The sequence below is a fragment of the Sturnus vulgaris genome, chromosome 2 (assembly GCF_052056855.1).
Source record: "Sturnus vulgaris isolate bStuVul1 chromosome 2, bStuVul1.hap1, whole genome shotgun sequence".
In the NCBI taxonomy this organism is placed as follows: domain Eukaryota; kingdom Metazoa; phylum Chordata; class Aves; order Passeriformes; family Sturnidae; genus Sturnus; species Sturnus vulgaris.
The window spans coordinates 119,057,983-119,076,962 of record NC_142244.1 but is presented as its reverse complement, the minus strand read 5'-3'; the positions used below and the strand labels follow the sequence as shown (position 1 = coordinate 119,076,962).

At 58.5% G+C, this 18,980-nt stretch overlaps 2 protein-coding genes and 2 non-coding genes across 4 annotated transcripts; all 4 read left to right on the top strand.

Moving 5' to 3' along the window:
• Positions 1-548: 548 nt before the first annotated feature.
• Positions 549-2,837, top strand: RPS11 (ribosomal protein S11). The gene is made up of 5 exons (XM_014890392.2): positions 549-688; positions 1,334-1,465; positions 1,691-1,766; positions 2,198-2,327; positions 2,667-2,837. The coding sequence occupies exons 1-5, from the start codon at positions 674-676 to the stop codon at positions 2,788-2,790; spliced, it is 477 nt and encodes a 158-aa protein (XP_014745878.1). The 5' UTR covers positions 549-673; the 3' UTR covers positions 2,791-2,837.
• LOC148225000 (small nucleolar RNA SNORD35) lies at positions 1,859-1,943 on the top strand. The gene has a single exon (XR_015802019.1). It is a non-coding gene; the product is annotated as a small nucleolar RNA SNORD35 (small nucleolar RNA).
• On the top strand, positions 2,459-2,548 carry LOC148224999 (small nucleolar RNA SNORD35). Its single transcript, XR_015802018.1, has one exon. It is a non-coding gene; the product is annotated as a small nucleolar RNA SNORD35 (small nucleolar RNA).
• A 13,363-nt stretch (positions 2,838-16,200) lies between the features above and the next one.
• On the top strand, positions 16,201-17,175 carry LOC106861735 (olfactory receptor 52B2-like). The gene has a single exon (XM_014890348.1). It carries the CDS (start codon positions 16,201-16,203, stop codon positions 17,173-17,175), a length of 975 nt encoding a protein of 324 aa, XP_014745834.1.
• The last annotated feature ends 1,805 nt before the right edge of the window (positions 17,176-18,980 follow it).

Below are 18,980 nucleotides of genomic sequence, written 5' to 3'. Positions count from 1 at the left end.
AGTAGGGCCAGTAAGACTAAGGAAATGTGCTCTGCTGGGCACTGCTGAGGCCACAGCTCGACTGCTGCGTCCAGTGCTGAGTCCCTCAATTCAGGAAAGACATTGAGGGGCTGGATTGTGTCCAGGGCAGGGAAGGGAGCTGGGAAGGGGCTGGAGCCCCAGGAGGGGCTGAGGGAGCTGGGAAAGGGGCTGAGGCTGGAGAAAAGGAGGCTCAGGGGGGACCTTGTGGCTCTGCACAAGTCCCTGGCAGGAGGGGCAGGGAGGGGGGGTCGGGCTGTGCTCCAGGGAACAGGGACAGGAGGAGAGGGAACGGCCTCAGGCTGGGCCAGGGCAGGCTCAGCTTGGACAGCAGCAGGAATTTCCCCATGGAAAGGGAGCTCAGGCCTTGGCAGGGGCTGCCCAGGGAGCTTTGGAGTGCCCATCCCTGCAGGTGGCACCTGGAGGTGGCACTCAGTGCTCTGGGTGGGGGTCAGCTCAGGTCGCACTCGATGTTCTGGAAGCTGTTGCGACGCGGGCGACTCCGGAATTCCGGAGCCGTTCCCGCCTTTCCCGGCCGGGTCCGCCCCGTTGCGTCACCCAGGCCGTGTGTCGTCACTTCCTGCCCCTGGCCCCGCCCCCGGGTTAACCCGCGCCCCGCGAGCTCTGCGGCCTCTTTCCGGCCGCGCGCGCCAAGATGGCGGACACGCAGGTGGGCGCTGCGCGGCCCTGCCGTGCTGGGGCCTGGGGCGGCGGGCGGAGAGGGGCGGCTGGTGCCGTAGGGGTGTGGGGGTGATGAGCGGAGGTGTCGGGGATCTGGGTGGGGGAGGAGCCCCTGGGGTCGGTGGAGCGAAGGGGGAGCGGAATCTCGGTGAGGCGCAGGGGGGCCGTGTCTCGATTCGCCGGGATTTGGGGGAGAGAGCGGCTCTCGGTACGCCGGGGTTTTGAGGGAGAACAGGGCTACCCTGAGGTTTGGGGGGGAGCGGAAATCTCAGTGCCTTGGGGTTTTAGTGCTTGCGGGGAGGGTCGCGTGTCTCGGGGCAGATGAGACGAAGGCGGGGACGGAATCTCGGTGCCCCAGAGGTTTGGGGTGGAGGAGCAGAGTGTTCCGTGCCCTGAGCTTGGGACGGGGTCTCAGTGCCCTGAGGGTTTAGGGGAGGGCAGAGGGTCCAGTGTCCCGCGGCTCGGGGGAAGGATCCGGGTGCTCTGGGGTCTTGTGAGCTCTTCGTGCCTGGGGTTTCGGAGGGAAGATGGGCAGGTCTCGGCGCCCCGGGCCGGGGCTGCACTCACTCTCGGTGCTGAGTGTCCCCTGCCGGGGGTCTCAGGGCCTGGCTGACCCCCCCACCCTGTCCCCCAGACGGAACGCGCCTACCAGAAGCAGCCGACGATCTTCCAGAATAAGAAGCGAGTGCTGCTCGGCGAGGGTGGCAAAGAGAAGTTGCCCCGCTACTACCGCAATGTGGGACTGGGCTTTAAGACCCCGAAGGAGGTGAGGGGGCCCTGGGCTTGGGACTGGGGGCTGTGATGGTCCTGATGTGGATGTAGCACTTGGGGACAGGGTCAGTGGTGGCCTTGGCAGTGCTGCTTGGGCTCGAGGTCTCTGGTGGCTTTCCCCACCCGAGCTATTCCATGATTCCTACATGTACGAGTGTTCTCTGGACTGTGGTGGTACATGAGCTGTATCTCCCCCCCTGACACCTGCCTGTCTCTGCAGGCCATCGAGGGCACCTACATCGACAAGAAGTGTCCCTTCACTGGGAATGTCTCCATTCGGGGCCGCATACTCTCAGGTGAGTTGGAACATCCCCAGAGATCTGGGGATATTTGGGGCAGGTAACCCACCCCCCTTGAGGTCCCTTGTAGCCTGTCCCGGTCCTGGAGCCGCAAATGATGCCAATCTCACGATGGTCTGCCGAGCCCACCACGGGCCTGACGACACTGCCACATGGCTTCACTGATGCAGGTGACAGGACCAGGTGTGCTGGAGGGCAGGTGTTGGGGTAGGATGGGAACCAGTGGTGTGTGGAGCATTAGGAAATGTGTTAGAGGTCTTGTAAAAGAGCCATAATTGGGTTTGCAACAGAAATGGGAAGGTTGTGGCCTGGCAGTGAGGGGCCAGCAAATAAGGAGAAATTCCTGCCAGGTGCCACAGTGATCCCTGGCAGTGCCCTTGGGTCCCCCCAGTGCCCGTGTCTCAGGTGTCCTGTCCCCTGTGGTGCAGGTGTGGTGACCAAGATGAAGATGCAGCGCACGATCGTGATCCGCCGCGATTACCTGCACTACATCCGCAAGTACAACCGCTTCGAGAAGCGCCACAAGAACATGTCCGTGCACCTGTCCCCCTGCTTCAGGTGTGTGCATGTCCCTGGAGTGTCCCCACGCCTGTCCTTGCTGGTGTGTGGTGCTGAACTTGTGGCTGGGGAGCCACACCTGGGCGGGATGGGGGTGGGTTCATTGCCCCTCCTCACCTGGAACGTGCTCACGGTGATGATGTCCAAACTCACGATGGTCTGCAGAGTCCCCCAGCTGAGGGGCTGCTGACAATGCCTCTGGCACGTACTGAACCATGGGGCAGGTTCCAGCACACCTGTGGGAGCCTTGCAGTCCTTCCCAGAAGGAGCAGCCAGGCTGGGGGTTCTGAGGGGCGGGTGAAGCCCTGGGAGCTCCCTGACCCCCAGGTGTCATTGCAGGGACGTGCAGATTGGGGACATCGTGACAGTGGGTGAGTGCCGCCCCCTCAGCAAGACCGTGCGCTTCAACGTGCTCAAGGTGACCAAGGCTGCAGGCACCAAGAAACAGTTCCAGAAGTTCTGACCCCTGGGGGGAGAGGTGTGGGAGGAATAAATGTTGGGAAAGAGGAACTGCATGTGTGTGAGCTGAAACGAGTTGTGAGCAGTGCAGACTGGGGACCAGTGACGTGTGGGCTCAGGTGTGTGGTGCTGGGAGCACAGGTCACAGCACAAGGCAGAAGGGGACACTCCAGCTGCCCTTGTCACCTGCTGTGTCTGAGTTCAGTGCTGGTTTGTTCTGGGCTGTGTCTGCCTTCCTAGAGCTACTGCAGCAGGTATTGGGTGTGGGTTTGGTAATAATTCAGAAGGTGAAGTAACATGGTGGTGACAGGGGCAGGTGTGGCCCTGAGGGTCCTTCTCAAGAATGAGTGGTTCAGCACTGGTGGCAGCATCTTGGGCCAGCTCTGGCAGTGTCACCTTCACATCGAAGTGTCCAAGGGCCGGGTTGGACAGGGCTGGAAGCACCCTGGTCTAGTGTAAGGTGTCCCTGCCCATGCAGGGGGATGCAACTGGATGAGCTTTAAAGGTCCCTCGACCCAAACTTCCATGATTCCATGACTTCTGGCCGCCTCCACCTGCTCCAGGTGAGCCCCACACCTTTGGCTGTAGGCTGGAGCTGCAGCTCCAGGGTTGAGCTGTAGCCATTCTTCATTCTCAGACTCTTGGAAGAAACCTCAGCGTTTGAGGTAAGTTGACACAATTTCCAGTAAATTTAGGTTTTCAGGGCTTGGTAACATCCATACCTTCGTTCTTGGTCCTGCCAGAACCATGAGACTGTCACATGTTTGCTCTGGAATTGGGAGCAGTGGACATGGGGCCTGGTGTCCAGGAACAGCAAACGGGAGAGTTTCCATTTGTTTGGAGGGTTCTTACTGGTGTCCAGTGGCAGCAGGTGCCGTGAGTGCCCTGGGGTTCATCCCTCAGGAACTGAGGGTCCTGGAACCTCCTGAGTTGGAAGGGACGTACGGGGACCATTGGATCCCTGTGCCCCATCACAGTCACCCTGGTCTCAGGATATGTTTCCCAACTTTAGCCTTGTGTAATGTCGCTGTCTGCCTGCATGAAGCTCCTCCAGTCAGAGGATTAGAGGGGAGCATTGGTGTAGGAAAAAAGAGGGACATGGAGCAGGGCATCCATCAGCCATGCCTTTGGGACCCTGGTGTGTGCCTGTGTGAGGCCCCCCAGCTCCTGGATCCCCCCCACGGCCCCTGTGAGCCATCCCAGCATTGAACCCCCAAACTGGTGGTGCCAGCAGCAGAGGACGAGAGAAGGACAAGCTCCACCCCAGCTCCTTCCCAAATCCTTGTGCTCTGGGATGGGCATAGAGCTGTGGGCAACACAGGAGGAGGGTCGTGCGCCTGGGGTACCCGAGTTACCTGGGTTATCCGGGTTACCTGGGCACTGCTGTCCTGGTGGGTGTCACGGGGGGCCTGGAAGGGTTGTTGGGTCCTGCTGCAGGATCCCCCCTCCGCTGTTGAGCTGCAGCAGCTATCAGCACTGGTGGGTTTGGGAGCAGTGGCCTTGTGCAAGCCACATTCATGATGATTTTTGTGACAGGGCTGGGCTGTGGCAGCTCCTGTGCCCTCAGCCAACATCACCTTCAGCCGGCCTGGGCTCATCCTTCCCCGGTGCCAAATGCCACTGGTTTGTCTGGGACATTGGGGATGCTGGGAATGAGCCCCGACTCCAGCAACAGAGACACCTTCACCTGGCAGAGACACCTTTACCTGTCAGAGCCAGGGGAGTGGTGCTCAGGCTGCTCTGAGCACTCTCGTGTTCCTGACCCCTCCTCATCATCCCTGTCCCGCCTCTCCTCCCGTTCCCAGGTATCTCTGAGACACCTGTGGCAGGGCCAGCATGTGACTGAGACTTCCCAAAGCTTCCACTCCCAGGTGGAGCTGGGGTCCGGTCCGGGGGAGGCCCGGAGCCCTGCAGCACTGAGGGTTGTGGTGTTCTTCCCCCACAGTTCCCACATGGAAGCCCCCAGGGCCAGGACCAATGCACAGGCTGCTTGGACCCTACATCCCCCACACCTTAATGACAATTATTTGCTCCTTGGGAGATTAAACCAAGCCTTCATCCCACAGTGATTAGGCCTCCTCCTTCACTCCCTTAAGCAGATTTATTTGGCTAATGTGCCTCCCTTGTGAATTATCCCAACACGCCTGCTTTTACCACCAAGCTGGGATTTTATCGGGGTGTCTGAGCTGGGGGTGTCTTGTGTTCCCCCTGCCCTGAACCCTGCTGGCAGCTGTGGAACGTCACATCCCGCTGATGTTCCTGCTGCACCTGCAGAACTGGCACAGGGACAGCTCATGTTCAAAGCTTTCCCTCTTAATCCCTCCCTAATCCCTCCTAATCCCTCATGGCTGCTGGATTTGGGGTTTTTTTGGGAAGTAGTTCCCAGGAGTGGTGAGGGGAGTGATCTGTGTCCCTTTGGGGACGCCCATTTCCCCACTCCTGGGTTTTACCTTCTGCCAAAAGAACACAGAAACTTCAGTGTCAGAGCTGAGGGACCAGCCCCCTCCTGTGGCAGGAGTTGGGGCACTTTGTCCTTTTCCTTCTTTGCTCCACATCAGGAAATGCTGCGTTTGGGGCTGTGGGGATGGGAGGATCCTCTGGCACAATCCATGTCCCTGGAGACCTGCCTGGCATGGGAGATCCATCCTGGCACAATCCATGGCTCCAAAGAGCTTCAGCATGATCCATGGCCCAGGAGCTAGTGGCTGTTCCATGGCCCTGGCAATGGTCCTCAGCCAATCCCAACTTGCCAGCATGGAACAAACCCCCTCATTCCATAAACTGAGGGTTCACATCATCAGCCTCCCCCGCATCCAGCTCTCAAGGCTGGTACCTTTTGGAATGAATTCCCCTCTCAGGCAGCTCAGTTATTCTGATTGCTTTTGCTCCACTGCCCAAGGGACTCTTCCTGTACATGCCACAAAGTGGGACTGACCATGGTACCTCTGTTCTCAATCCGAAGTCCCCAAATGCAGAGACATTTGTGGATCCAAGGGGCTCATGGAACTCCCCAGTTCTGATTTGTCAGGAGTTAGAAGGGACGTTAAAATCCATATGATTTCAAACGTCTGCCATGGCAGGGACACCTCCCACTGTCCCAGTGTCCAACCTGGCCTCGGGCACTGCCAGGGATCCAGGGGCAGCCACAGCTGCTCTGGGCACCCTGTGCCAGCCCTGCCCACCCTCACAGGGAACAATTCCTGATTCCCAAAATCCCATCAAATCCTGCTTTGAAGCCATTCCCTGTGTGCTGTCCCTCCATCCTTGTCCCCAGTCCCTCTCCAGCTCTCCTGGAGCCCCTTCAGGCCCTGCCAGGGGCTCTGAGCTCTCCCTGGAGCTTCTCCTGTCCAGGTGAGCACCCCCAGCTCTCCCAGCCTTGCTCCAGAGGGGCTCCAGCCCTGCAGCAGTTCCAGGGCTCCTCTGGGCTCTCTCCATCAGCTCCAGCTCCTTCCCGTGCTGGGGAAAACCCAAAAGGACTGGGATTCAGCCATCTGCTCTTTCCAGGCTACATTTGCCCCATGGGTCCCCTCTGGCTGCGACCCTTCCTTGTCCCCCTGAGGTCTCTGGGGTACTCTGGAAGTGTTTGAAGAAGGGTCTGAGGATGGTTGGGACCCCCTGTGCCAGTCCCTTGCCCAAGCTTTCAGCCTCCCTGGCATCTGCCCACTGAGATTTCACGGACTTCCCTCTCTTGGAAGCACCTGCAGCATTTTTTTTCTCTCACTCCCAGTTTGGCTGTGGTGGCTCCTCTCTGCCTTCCTTTGGCCATCCACGTTGGAGCTTGCCTTGGCCAGCACCTTCCAGCTCCATGTCCTGCTGTGTCTCTGTCCTGCCATCGAGGTTTGTTTCTTCTGGGGCTGGGAATCCAACTCCCCACGGTGGCTGTTGTGATCTGAGCAGCTCTGGAAAAAATAGGGGCAAGGAGACATTAGATATTAGGAAAAAATAGATATTAGAAAAGAATTCTTTACTGAAAGGGTGCTCAGGCCTTGGCAGGGGCTGCCCAGGGAGCTTTGGAGTGCCCATCCCTGCAGGTGGCACCTGGAGGTGGCACTCAGGGTGCCAAGGTGGCCATGGGGCACAGCTGGGACTGCAGGGGCTGGGAGGGCTTTGCCAGCCTCGGGGATTTGGGGATTCTGTGATTGCTGGTGGCCAAAGCCAGGCTGTGTTTGCAGTTCTGAGCTCCCCAGCCCCGTCCCTCCCTGCTCAGGGGCTTCTGCCGCTCTGGGTTATCCCTGAACTCTCTGTGCTGGAGCCCCAGCCTGTGCGTGGCTCATTATTTCTTGAGGAATTTAATTTACAAACTCAATTTAATCCGTGGATCTGCAGCTCCCGCCCTGCTCTGAGCTCTCTCGCTGTTGGTGTCCTCGTGGCCGTGGCTCCTTTGTTGGGTTCCTGGGAGACCTTCCCTGTGCTCTCACTGAAGGCCACTGCTGTCACTGCTGTCACCGCTGCCACCGCTGCCACCGCTGCCACCTCAGCCCCTGCCAGCCCTGCTGAGCACACAGCCCCAGCTCCTCCCTCCTGCGCCTCGGTGAACAAGGCTCTGGGTTATGTTTGGCAGCCACTTCAGGCCACTCCGTCCCTGCTTTGGCTCCCAACCCCTGCTCATCCCTTCCTGCAGTGCTGCTGCCCACCCCCCTGCAGTGTGAAGCTCTACCTCACCTCCCTGAGCTCCTGCAGCTCATCCAGAGCTGCCCTTCAGGATCAAACAATTCAATATTCTGCAAAGGTGGAAGCCTAATAATTCCCATCTTGAATAGAATTTGGGCTTGAAAAGGCTCAGAACACCCTGCTCCAGTGGAAGGTGTCCCTGCCCATGGCAGGGCTTGGGTCTGGATGAGCTTTAAGGTCACTCCTAACCCAAATCATTCTGTGATTCTGTGATTAGGACACTTCAGGTCCTGTGATGGGAATTGCTAAATGCTTCCTGAGGCAGACGGGGGACAATATCCATCATCTTTTGGGGACAATATCCATCATCTTTTGGGGACAACATCAGTCATCCCTCAAGCATTGCTCCAGACAGTGCAGCAGGGTCAGGTCCTCGGGTTTTTTCCCATTATCCCACAATATCCTGCTCCATCCCACAGGGACTCAGCTGTTCAGGATGGGACAGGGTCTGCTGATGTCCCTTTGAGCTCCTCACTCAGTGCCAGACCATGGGATGGAGCAGCCCGGCTCCAGCTGAGGCTGTTTCCAGTCCGGGATGGATCCTGAGGGCAACAGCTGAACCCATCCCCAGCCTGTGTGTGCACAGAGGTGCAGGGTCCCGTGGAGACCTGATCCTAAACCCAGCTCAATCCCCAGACTGTGACAGTGACAATGTGCTGGGCTCCCTCCTGGAGCTGCTTCCTGGCTGGAAATCCCTGTCCCCTGCCTTGGGCTGTCACTGCCCAGCCCTGTCCCACGCCACATCATGACCCCGTGGTCAGCTGGAGTCTTCCTCACTCCCTTTTTTCTCCATCATTTCCCCAGAATTTGACCAGGCTGTTCGTCTTGCTCCATCCCCAGCTCCAGGAGTGCAGGGAGCAGTGCTGCCACAGTGCCCCTGTGGGATCAGACACGGAGTGAGGGATGTTCTGGCACAACCTGTGACAGAGAAGAGCCTTTGGTTCCTGAACGGGGCAGGGGGGACCCTGGGACCCTCAGGGACAGGCACAGGGACAGAGCAGGGTGGCACTGGGACACTGGTCCTGGCAAAAGGCACCAGTCCTGGAGAGACCCCCCGGCGTTGGAAGGGACACAGCACGAGAAGTGGCAGCTCTGGTGTCCCCAGCCTGGGCTGGGGGATGCTTCCACGGCTGCTGAGCCCTCCAAGGAGCAGGGCAGGTCAGGACTGGCCCTCATCCCAAGTGAGGAACTCCCCTCATCAGAGAGAGGCACAGGAGGGACCTGTGGGCTCCACTGGGCTCCTCGGGGTGTGCCAGCCCCTGCCAGGAACCCGAGCTCAGCTCTGATGTCCCTCTCCCTCCTGCCCCTCTGCCAGCTCCATGTCCCATTGTTCCCCCTCTGGGGGTCCCTGTCTGAGCCACGTTCCCGTGGCACCCCCAGCCACTGAGGACTTGTGATGGGGCAGAGCAGACCTGGCCCCATTTTCACCCCATTTCTGGGCTTTTCCCATTTTCCCACTGCCCAGCTGGAGAATCCCTGTGCCAGGCAGGAGCTCCCAGCTGCAGCTGCACAGCCCCGAGCCAGGACAGTTTCCTTGGAATTGGAATTGGTTCCTTGGTGGAACTGCTGCTTTTCTGAGCTCTGGGAAGCTGCTGCCCACCCCTGTGCCAGGCAGAGCAGGGCAGCTGTCACTGCAGCACGAGTCAGGAGGGTAATTACATGCAATCATGTGTAATTATGTGTAATTCTATGTCACCCGATGCCATTCCTGGCCATTTTGGTGGCAGTGTTTGCCGTGGTGGGTTCAGCCTGTGCTGAGTCAGCCTCTCCCCAACCTGGGACTTTCCCATGGGAATTCCTCACATTGCTGTGGCTGGACCTGTCCAGACCTGCACGTCCCCTCACCTTGGTGTCACCACACGTGTGAAAATGTGTGTGTGTGTGAATGTGTGTGAGTGTGTGTGAGTGTGAGTGTGAGTGCCACCACACACCTTTGTGCATGTGACCCTTGGGGACACTGCCATGGTGGCCCTGGCAGAGCTGGGGGAGCAGCTGGGCTCAGTGGTCTCAGAGAGGGGGGATCAAAGTTTGGACTTGATGACCTTGAAGGTTTTTCCACCCTCAGTGGTCCTGGGGGGGTTCCAGGTGTGGGGCAGCAGCTGCTGTGGCTGCTGCAGCCATTGCTCAGGTGAATCTCTGCCCACCTGTGCATCTGTCCTGGGGTCCTGTGCTATTCCTGCAGCCCTGGCACTGCTGCTCTGCAGCTCAGGGCAGAGAGAGCACTTAATTGAAACAATTAATTAGCTAGATAAATGCATGGGGCACTTAATTATTTACTTATTTATTTAGCCATGTAGTTATTGACTTGTTTATTTATTTAGTTATTCAGTAAATTCGTTATTTAATTATTCTGTAAATTAATTATTTAATTTATTTAATTACTTAATTTAATTTCTTTAATTACTTAGTTCTGTAATTATTTAGTTTTTCAGTAAATTAATTATTTTACCAGCAGCCACAGCCCATCTCTGTCACCCCACCAATGCCAGGGATCCCCCAAGAGCTACCACAGAAATCACTGAGGTAACAACAGGGGAAATTCCTGCAGGTTTGTGGAGTCCCTGATGGAGTTTCAGCCTAAACCACCTTTGTCCCACCTGCCCTCAGCTTCCTCCTCCTTTAGTGCTGGGAATCCCCTGGTGCTGCAGCCAGTTCTGAGATGATGTGAGCTGGGGGGTTCAGGGAGCATCCCCTGTGCTCCCCCAGGTGCTGCTGGCTCAGGTGAGCAGCAGAGCAGGGTGTGCCAAGGGAGGTTTAGGTTGGGTTTTGGGGAAAGGGATGCAGTGCCCATCCCTGGAGGGATTTCAAAGCCCAAAGTGTGGATCTGGCTCCTGGCACAGGGGTCACTGGTGCCCTGGCAGTGCTGGGGGAAGTGCAGAGCTCGGTGGTCCCTGGGGGCTCTGCCTGCCCCAACAATTCCATGATTCCATGATCTGCAGAGGTCTCTGGAGCACACCTGGCCTGGCCTTGGTGCAAAGGAGGAGGATGACCCTGCTTTGGCTGTGCCATGTCCTGTGCAGGTGGCACTCCTTGCAGGGAAGATGCTCCAGGAGCAGGAACAGCAGCTCTGGAACATCCACGGTGCCACTTCCAGCATCTGGGGTGTGCGGGGCTCAGCACAACGCCCCTGTCACTGTTGTGGGCTGTGACATCCTGCTCTGCCCCCTGTGCTCCCCATGCTCTTCTTCCTGGCAGAAAACACATCAAGGTTAAATCTACCCTGAGGTGTTTCAGGTGAGGAGACAAAAACAAACCCACACGCAGTGTCTGCACAACACCTGAGGTGGCAGAGCTGCTGTGACCCCGGTACTGGAGGCAGGACAGACCCCTGAGCCCGTGTCTGGTGAGAGGCACCCCCAAATCTGTGAGAGAAGCAGAAGAAAAGCAAATAACCCAGCGAGGCTGGTGTGCAGCAGAGCCCTGCTGGGCTCTGAACTCTAGGGTAAGATTCAGTGTTCTGGTTTCAGGGGAGAGGAACAAAATCTGGCACTTTAGGACCATGGGCTGAGCCCCAGGCGAGGCTTTTGGGGAAGCTGCTGCTGCCCCTTCTTGCTGGAATCGGCTCTGACACCATTCCCGTGGGAACCCTCTTAGCGTGGGGCCCTGCTCAGCCACGTCCTCATCTCTGAGGGGTCCCTCAGCTCCCCCCTGCAGCCCCTCCAGGGCTGGAGATGGGGAGCAGGAGGGGACTGGGGGCTCCCAAATCTCGGTGTCAGCAGCACCCCGGGGTTCCTGCTGGTTCAGTGGTGGAGGGCTCAGCTCCAGTGGGTCCTGCTGTGGCCCTGGGAGCTGCTGGGGACCCTCTGGAGCACCAGTGTCCCCCTCCTGCCCCTGCACTGCACCAGCCCCAGCCCTCGCAGCACCGGCCCTGCCACTCGGGGCAGGCACTGGGCTCCCTCTGCATCCCCTGTGGCCACCGGGGACTCCTGCTGGGGGGGCTTCACTCGCCCATCCTGGCAGAGCCACCAGCACACCACACCAAGAGCCACATGCCCAGAACTCCCAGTGCCAGAGACCTGCTGTGTCCCCCAGAGCTGGTGCCACACCCCTCGGGTACTGGTGTCACACTGTCACACACTGGTGTCACACACTGGTGTCACACACTGCTGTCACACACTGCTGTCACACACTGGTGTCACCCACCCAGGGGAGCTGACATTTTTAGGCTTGGCTCACCATGTGGGTTAGAGGAACCCCAGAACCAGGGGTGACCCCAGCCCAGAGCCTGCCTGGCCCAGCTGAGCCCTGCAGAGGGGCACGTCCAGCCTGGTCCAGTTCAATTCAGCCCAGCCCAGTTCAGCCCAGCCCAGCTCTCTGTGCTCAGGGACATCGAGGAAGGACAGGGACAGTGCCAGTGTGCACACTGCAGGCCCTGGGAGCAAAAGGGTGTGTGAGTAAATAAAAAGGATAAAAATGCCCGAGGAACAACAGTGCGGCAGCCGCGTGTGCCGGGTGTGCTGGAGCTGCCGAGCTCAGCCTGGGAAAGGCGCAGCTGAGGAGTGGGGCAGGGACAGGGCTGTGCTGAGCGGGGCTGGCCTCGTGTCCCTGTGTCACTGTCCCGTCACCGTCACTGTCTGTGTCACTGTCAGTGTCCCTGTCACTGTCCCTGTTCCTGTCACTGTGTCACTGTCACTGTCTGTGTCACTGTCAGTGTCACTGTCACTGTCTGTGTCAGTGTCCCTGTCACTGCTGTCACTGTCCCTGTCACTGTCTGTGTCACTGTCCCTGTTCCTGTCACTGTGTCACTGTCACTGTCTGTGTCAGTGTCCCTGTCACTGCTGTCACTGTCACTGTCTGTGTCACTGTCAGTGTCCCTGTCACCGTCACTGTCTGTGTCACTGTCCCTGTCCCTGTCTGTGTCACTGTCCCTGTCACCATCCCTGTCACTGCTGTCACCCCGGGGGACGAGCAGCTCGGTGCCCCCAGGCCACGCTCTGCCCCGGGATGGGGCAGGGGGGATCACAGCAGGGTCTGGCCTGGCAGGGACATTAAACCCATCGTGTCCCACCCCAGCCATGGGCAGGGACCTCTTCCCCTGGGACAGTGACAGGAGTGGCCCTGGCCCCCGTCCCTGGCCTTGGGCACTCTGGGTCCTTGTCCTTGGAGCTCTTCTGATCCTGCTGCAGCCATGGGGTGTAAATGCCCCTGACCCTGAGGGGACAGTGGCGACTCAGTGGGGGCTGGCCCGGGACACACCATGGACACTCCCCAGGGCTTGGAGGAACCTGGGGCTCGTGTCCTGCCGTGCCAGGCTGCAGGACCCAGCGGGACCCTGCCAGCCTGCCCAGTGCCTCAGGGTGTGACCCCTGGTGTCACCTGCCTTCCCCCGCACTGGAGGCCACCATGAGCCCCCGGTGACCACACCAGAGCCCTGTGGCTCTGCCTGGCTGTGGGACCATTTCTTGCCTCACAGGGACCCCTAGAGTCACTCTCCCAAAGTCTCAGCAGTTCTCCACTCACGTACCAGGGTGCTGTCCGTGCCTCATCCCTGCTGCACAGCCGGAGCTTCCCAATGAGCTCCCCGTGCTCCTCTTCCTCAAGGCAGCCCTAGAGAGGACTCTAGAGAGTGCCCTGTGTGTGCCCCAGCCCCGGGGACAGCAGGGACATTCCTCACCCTCTGCTCCTGGGACTCCATCCTTGCTGCTCCATCAGCCCCTGCCCTGCTGGGTCCAGCTCCTGCTGCACCCCTTGAGGGGGTCCCTGCCCTGCTCCTGCCCCCCGAACCCTCCCAGCTGCTGGGGTGGGATGTGGCTCGGGGGGGCAGAGCTGTGCAGGGTGTTTCTGGGGCCCGTTTTGGGGTGTCTGTGGCACAGGGTGCAGGGAACCAGCCCCAGTGGGAAGAGTCTGTGGCAGGAAGGAAACCTGGAGCTCCTGGAGCAAGCTCGGTGTTTGAGGCACAGCAGCAGCACATCCTCTGCTCCACAGAATGGCAGAATCACTGAGCTTGGAAAAAGCCTCCCAAGTCACTGAGTCCAAGCTTCAGGTGCCACATTTCCCGTGCAGCTCCTGCCCTGCCAGGACTCAGAGGCTCAGGGCTGGCAGCAGGGATGGGCACGGTGCCCAGCAGGAGCCCAGCCCACCCTGGAGGGAGCCCAGCAGAGCTCACAGCATCATCCACATCTCCTCTGGAGCCAAAGCAAGGGGAGTCCAGTCCAAATGCTGCATTTTGAGATGCATGAAGCATCAGAGGAGAGACAGCACCAATATTTTTAATTGCATGGCTCCTGTTGAACATTTCCACAGTTGCTGCAGGAGTGATGGTGCCTTGTCAGTGTTGTTGCCTTTCCTGGATCCAGGATCCTTCTGCAAGATCAGAACCTCCCACTCCTGCTTCCCTGTTACCCCAGGAGCCGTGTCCTTGGGGAGGAGGGATGGGGAAGGAGGGGCTGGGGCTGACATCAGTGTCGCTGGGTGGGGCAGGACACTGCTCAGTATTGGCTTTTCTGGGCATGCTTTTTGCACTTGATGGTCTTAGAGGTCACAAAATCACAGAATCGTGGGAATCCCAGACTGGTTTGGGTTGGGAGGGACCCCAAATCCCCCCCAGAGCCACCCCTGCCATGGCAGGGACACCTCCCACTGTCCCAGTGTCCAACCTGGCCTTGGGCACTGCCAGGGATCCAGGGGCAGCCACAGCTGCTCTGGGCACCCTGTGCCAGCCCTGCCCACCCTGCCAGGGAACAATTCCTGCCCAATCATGGTTTTGTAGATTGTTGATTCGATCAATGATCTTCACAGTCATTATAATCATGAAGGTAGAGCAGTGCCCGTGGGCTGGGGTTGGGTGGCAGAGGGGACCTGGCAGCTTGAGGGGGCTGTTCAGGGAGGTCTCAGCAGTGGAACGAGACAATTTTCACCTGCTGTGGATAAAACACTCCCAGACATCCGTGATGCTCTGGATCCCAGGAGTGCTCAGGCTGTGCCCAGCTCCTGCTCAGGCCCAGTGCCCAGCAAGGAGAGGGGAAATTCACTTGCAATGCAAATGCTGGGAAAGCAGGAAATGCCTCAGCCGGGAGTGTTAACTGCTGTTAATGGTTAATGCACCGGCAATTTAAGCCCCCCAGGTGCAGGGGCTGCTGCTGTTTCTGAGGTGTGGGAAGGGAAGGCTCGATAGCATCAGCCCTGGCAGCACTTGGGGCTTTGGGCTCCCCGGGCTCTGCTCCATTTGGGGTTGTGGTTCCTCCTCCCAGCTCGGGGCTGGCCCTTGGTGAGTCCCTTTTATGTCAACATGGGGTTTGGGGCAGTGGTTCTGTTTGGAAAGACTGGAGGGAAGCGAGGTGGTATGTGAGAGGAATAGATTTCCGTATTTCTGGGATGTGGAGGTGGAAAGTCTTGCTGAGCTGCTTTGTAGCCCACACACAGTAACACGGCTGGGGCTGAAGCCTGGGAATTCCAGGCAGATTTAATCCCTTCTCCAGACCCACACTGGCTTCACTCACCTGGCTGACGTGGGCTTGCAAAGTGGAAGAGGTGGCTGGACAAATATTTGCCATGAGCTGAAGGTCTTTTCTGTGCTGAGCCGTGTTTTCAGTGGGCTTTTGGTTCAGGGAGGCTGAGAGTCCTTAATGGCAGCACTTAGAAATGCAAACACGTCTGCCCTGGGTACCTGCTGCTTGCAATAAGAGTGAATCAGGCTGCAGGCAGGCAAGGTTTATCTTTGGCCCGAATCCAACTGGTTTTCCTCTATCCCAACCCTAATGTAATGGAGTTTTTCTAAAGTGTGATGGGGTTTACACAGGGAATGGGAGCTGGGGGTGAGGTGGGGGAAGCACACAAACCCAGCAGTCCTGCCGTGCTCCTTCTCCTCAAAGCCCAGCTCATGGCAAAACTTTTGTAGAGGACTTTGTTTGCATTAATCAAATCTTCCAAGATCCCCTCAGGCTGATCAGTCATGGGACAATGCTCCCAGCTCAGGCTGCCCCAGCACTTCAGGAACTGGGAAAACTGGGGCTGGAAGGGTGCCAGGGCCGAGCATCAGTGCAGAGCTCTGCATTTGGGGTGTCTCTCTGGGGTATTCCTGCTTTGAGCCAGAATTTCTTTGTCCAAGGACCACTCTGTGCAGTCCACCATGTCTTTGCCCCTCTTAATGAAGGAGTGAGGCAGAAATGATGCAAAAGGCAGGAAAAGAAAGGGCTCCCTCTGCTCTAGAGCCAGGCTGGGAGAGCTGGGGTTGCTCAGGCTGGAGAAGAGAAGTTCAGAGTGAGAAGTCTGATGGGTGCCCTCAGAGGTGCAGCTGGATGTCGGCCACATCCCAGACCCGGGCCAACAGTGATACTGGGGAAGGATTGATTCCTTTTTGGGGGATTTTACAAGGAGCTTTGGTCACTGGTCTGAGCAGGGTGAGGAATTGTGTCATTCCACCTCCCTGGAGGGACCTGGAGTCCCACCGCAGAGGCAGCTCTGTGTGTGCTCGCAGACGGAGCCACTGACTGTGACAAGGCTGAGGGTGACTTTTAGGACTATTTCTATGGCTTTTACAAGGTTTTTGTGGCAGTGGATAAGGCAGGGCTGCTCAGCAGTGGCGACGGGAGAACAGAGATGTTTTCCTCACAAACACACTGACAGAACAAACGGGGTCCCTTGTACAGAGCACGGCGAGGGAACCCCTGGGGGGAAGGCAGGCGCCATGGAACTCGTGTCCTGGTTCGCAGCCTCTGCCAGGTGTCACGGGCCAGCCCAGGCTCACAGGTGTCCTTCATCCCTTCTGTTGTTGCACAGGGCTGGGCCGGCCTGACCCTGAGCCATGCACGAGCTCAACGAGAGCAGCTTCGACCCCATCACCTTTGTCCTGACGGGCATCCCAGGCATGGAGGAGTCCCACATCTGGATCTCCGTCCCCTTCTGCCTGATGTACCTCACGGCAGTGCTCAGCAACCTGGTGCTGCTGGTGCTCATCGCCGCGGACCGCAGCCTGCACGAGCCCACGTACCTGTTCCTGGCCATGCTGGCTCTGTCCGACCTCCTGCTGTCCACCACCACGGTGCCCAAAATGCTGGCCATCTTCTGGTTCGGCGCCAGGGAGATCTCCTTCGACGCCTGCGTCACGCAGATGTTCTTCACCCATTTCAGCTTCATCGTGGAGTCCTCGGTGCTGCTGGCCATGGCCTTCGACCGCTACGTGGCCGTGTGCGAGCCGCTGCGCTACGGCGCCGTGCTCACGGCCCCGGTGATCGCCAAGATCGCCGCGGCCGCCGTGGCCCGCGCCTTCTGCATCATGTTCCCTCCCATCTTCCTGCTGAAGCGCCTGCCCTTCTGCGGGCACACCGTGATGCCCCACAGCTACTGCGAGCACATGGGCATCGCCCGCCTGGCGTGCGCCGACATCCGCGCCAACGTGTGGTACGGGCTGACCACGGCGCTGCTCTCCTCGGGGCTGGACGTGGTGCTCATCGCCGTCTCCTACGCGCTCATCCTCAGGGCCGTGTTCCGCCTGCCCTCGCCCGAGGCTCGCCTCAAAACCCTCAGCACCTGCGGCTCCCACCTCTGCGTCATCCTCATGTTCTACGTGCCGGCCTTCTTCTCCTTCCTCACGCACCGCTTCGGCCGCCACGTCCCGGGCCACGTGCACATCCTGCTGGCCAACCTCTACGTCGTGGTGCCGCCCATGCTCAACCCCATCGTGTACGGGGTGAGGACCAGGCAGATCCGGGAGCGTGTCCTCCGCCTGCTCTGCCCCACGGGGGAGTGTCCCTGCCGCGCCTGGGGGGGCAGCTGCTGAGCAGGGGCAGGGGGGTGGGATGTGGGGTGTGGAATATGGGGTGGGGTCTGGAAAGCAGCACCAGAGGCTGCAGCACCTCTGGGCCTGGAGGAGCTCCAGGGAGCTGGATGTGGTGTGATTCCTTGGGTCATCAGCACCTTCACTGCTGCTGCTTTCTCCTGGAGCTGCTTTCCCTGAATTCCCTTCAGTGGCTGAGCCTGCCTGGGTCCAGCTGAGGAGCATGAAGGCACTTAGAGATGCTGGGTGCCCATCACCTGCTGCAGCTGGTCATGTTTGCTGCCCCACAGCCTCGTCTCCGCCTGTTCCTTCACCTTTCCAACAGTGTCCACACCGTGAACACCTCGTTGGTTGCCAGACTGAAGCATGGCACACCAAGCAGGGCTGGATGGGCAGCATGCTGCTCACCATGGCACAGGGGTTTCGTCCTTCTGCCCTCATTGCTGGGGACCCTGGCACTTCTTGCTGCTGAAGGTGTTTCCTTGAGAGCTTGGAAAAGCCTTTATTGTCATTATTATTGACATTTCCCTCAGACCCTGACTCCCAAATGCAGTTCAAGCCTTTAGAGTGGTGTGTAAGGAGCAGTGGTGTCCTGCCCACTCATCCCTCAGGGATGCTTTGTGTCCTCAGTGCAGCTCTGCCTCAGCCAGGCAGAGCCCAGAGAGTTTTGGTTGTGGTGACTGGGGAGCCCTTTCTGGAGCTCTCACAGCAGTGGGGTGGTCTGACCCTGTGTCACCCGTGAGGCCCCACAGAGAGTCTGGGGTGTTCCTGATGTTACTCACGAGATGGAGCAGATCCAGCCATTTCTGCAGAATGTCCTTTAGCCCTGGCTGTGAGGGCAGCCAGCACCTGCCAGTCCCACAGCCTGACTGGGCTGCAAGGCTCTTTCAGACCTGCCCATGGTGGGGAAACCTCTGCTGCACACCTGGACCCCAGGTGTCTCATCTGGAAGGGTGGTGACCCCAGAGATGCTGGGGAACGGCTCTGACAGGGTCTGGACTCCTTTAAATGTTGTGCCCTGCATCAGGGCAGGAGCTGTGGGACCATTCTGGTCAGGGCTGATCAAACCCAGTGTTCCTGATGGGGAGCAGCAGCCACGGACACACCAGGTGTGTTCAGACCTGAGTGACACAGGAGCTGGGATCAACACAGACACCCAACCAGCAAACCCTGCTCCAGCCACGCCAGTAATGCTCCAGCACTGCAAAAGAAAAGGGGAAGACACTGATCACGATTTCAGACCAAAACTCCCCAAAAGTTTTTCACTTTTGCAGCACATTTCTTCTTTCCTTTGTTTTATTTTCCTCTGATTTGATCAAAGGTGGCACCCTGTGACGGGCACAGGGGAAATGAAAGTCTGTTCATTAAAGGCTGTTTGTCTACCAGGGGAGATAACGGAGCTGGGCACAAAAGCTGCTGGGTTTTTTCAATGTCCTCAGAACGTGTGTGTTTGCGTTGGCTTTCTTAGCAAAAAGAAAAAAAAAAGAGTGTTTGCACAGAGCAGCCATGTGATTTTCGATAGGAGATGGAGCTGTGAGAAGGAAAATGTGTCAGGAGAGCACAGTGCTGTGGGCAGCTCTAGGAACAATTGAGCTGCCCCCCTGCATTTGTCAATATTTGGGGCTGGGAGCAGCCTGGGGCAGTGGGAAGAGTCCCTGCCATGGCAGGGGGTGGGATGGGATCAATGGGATGGGATTTAGGCCCTTCCAGCCCAAACTGTTCTGTGATTGCAGGGATCTGTCTGTCTCCTCATTTCCCAGAATGGTTCCACACGATGGAGGAGGCAGCTCTGAACTCGCTGCTCTGCT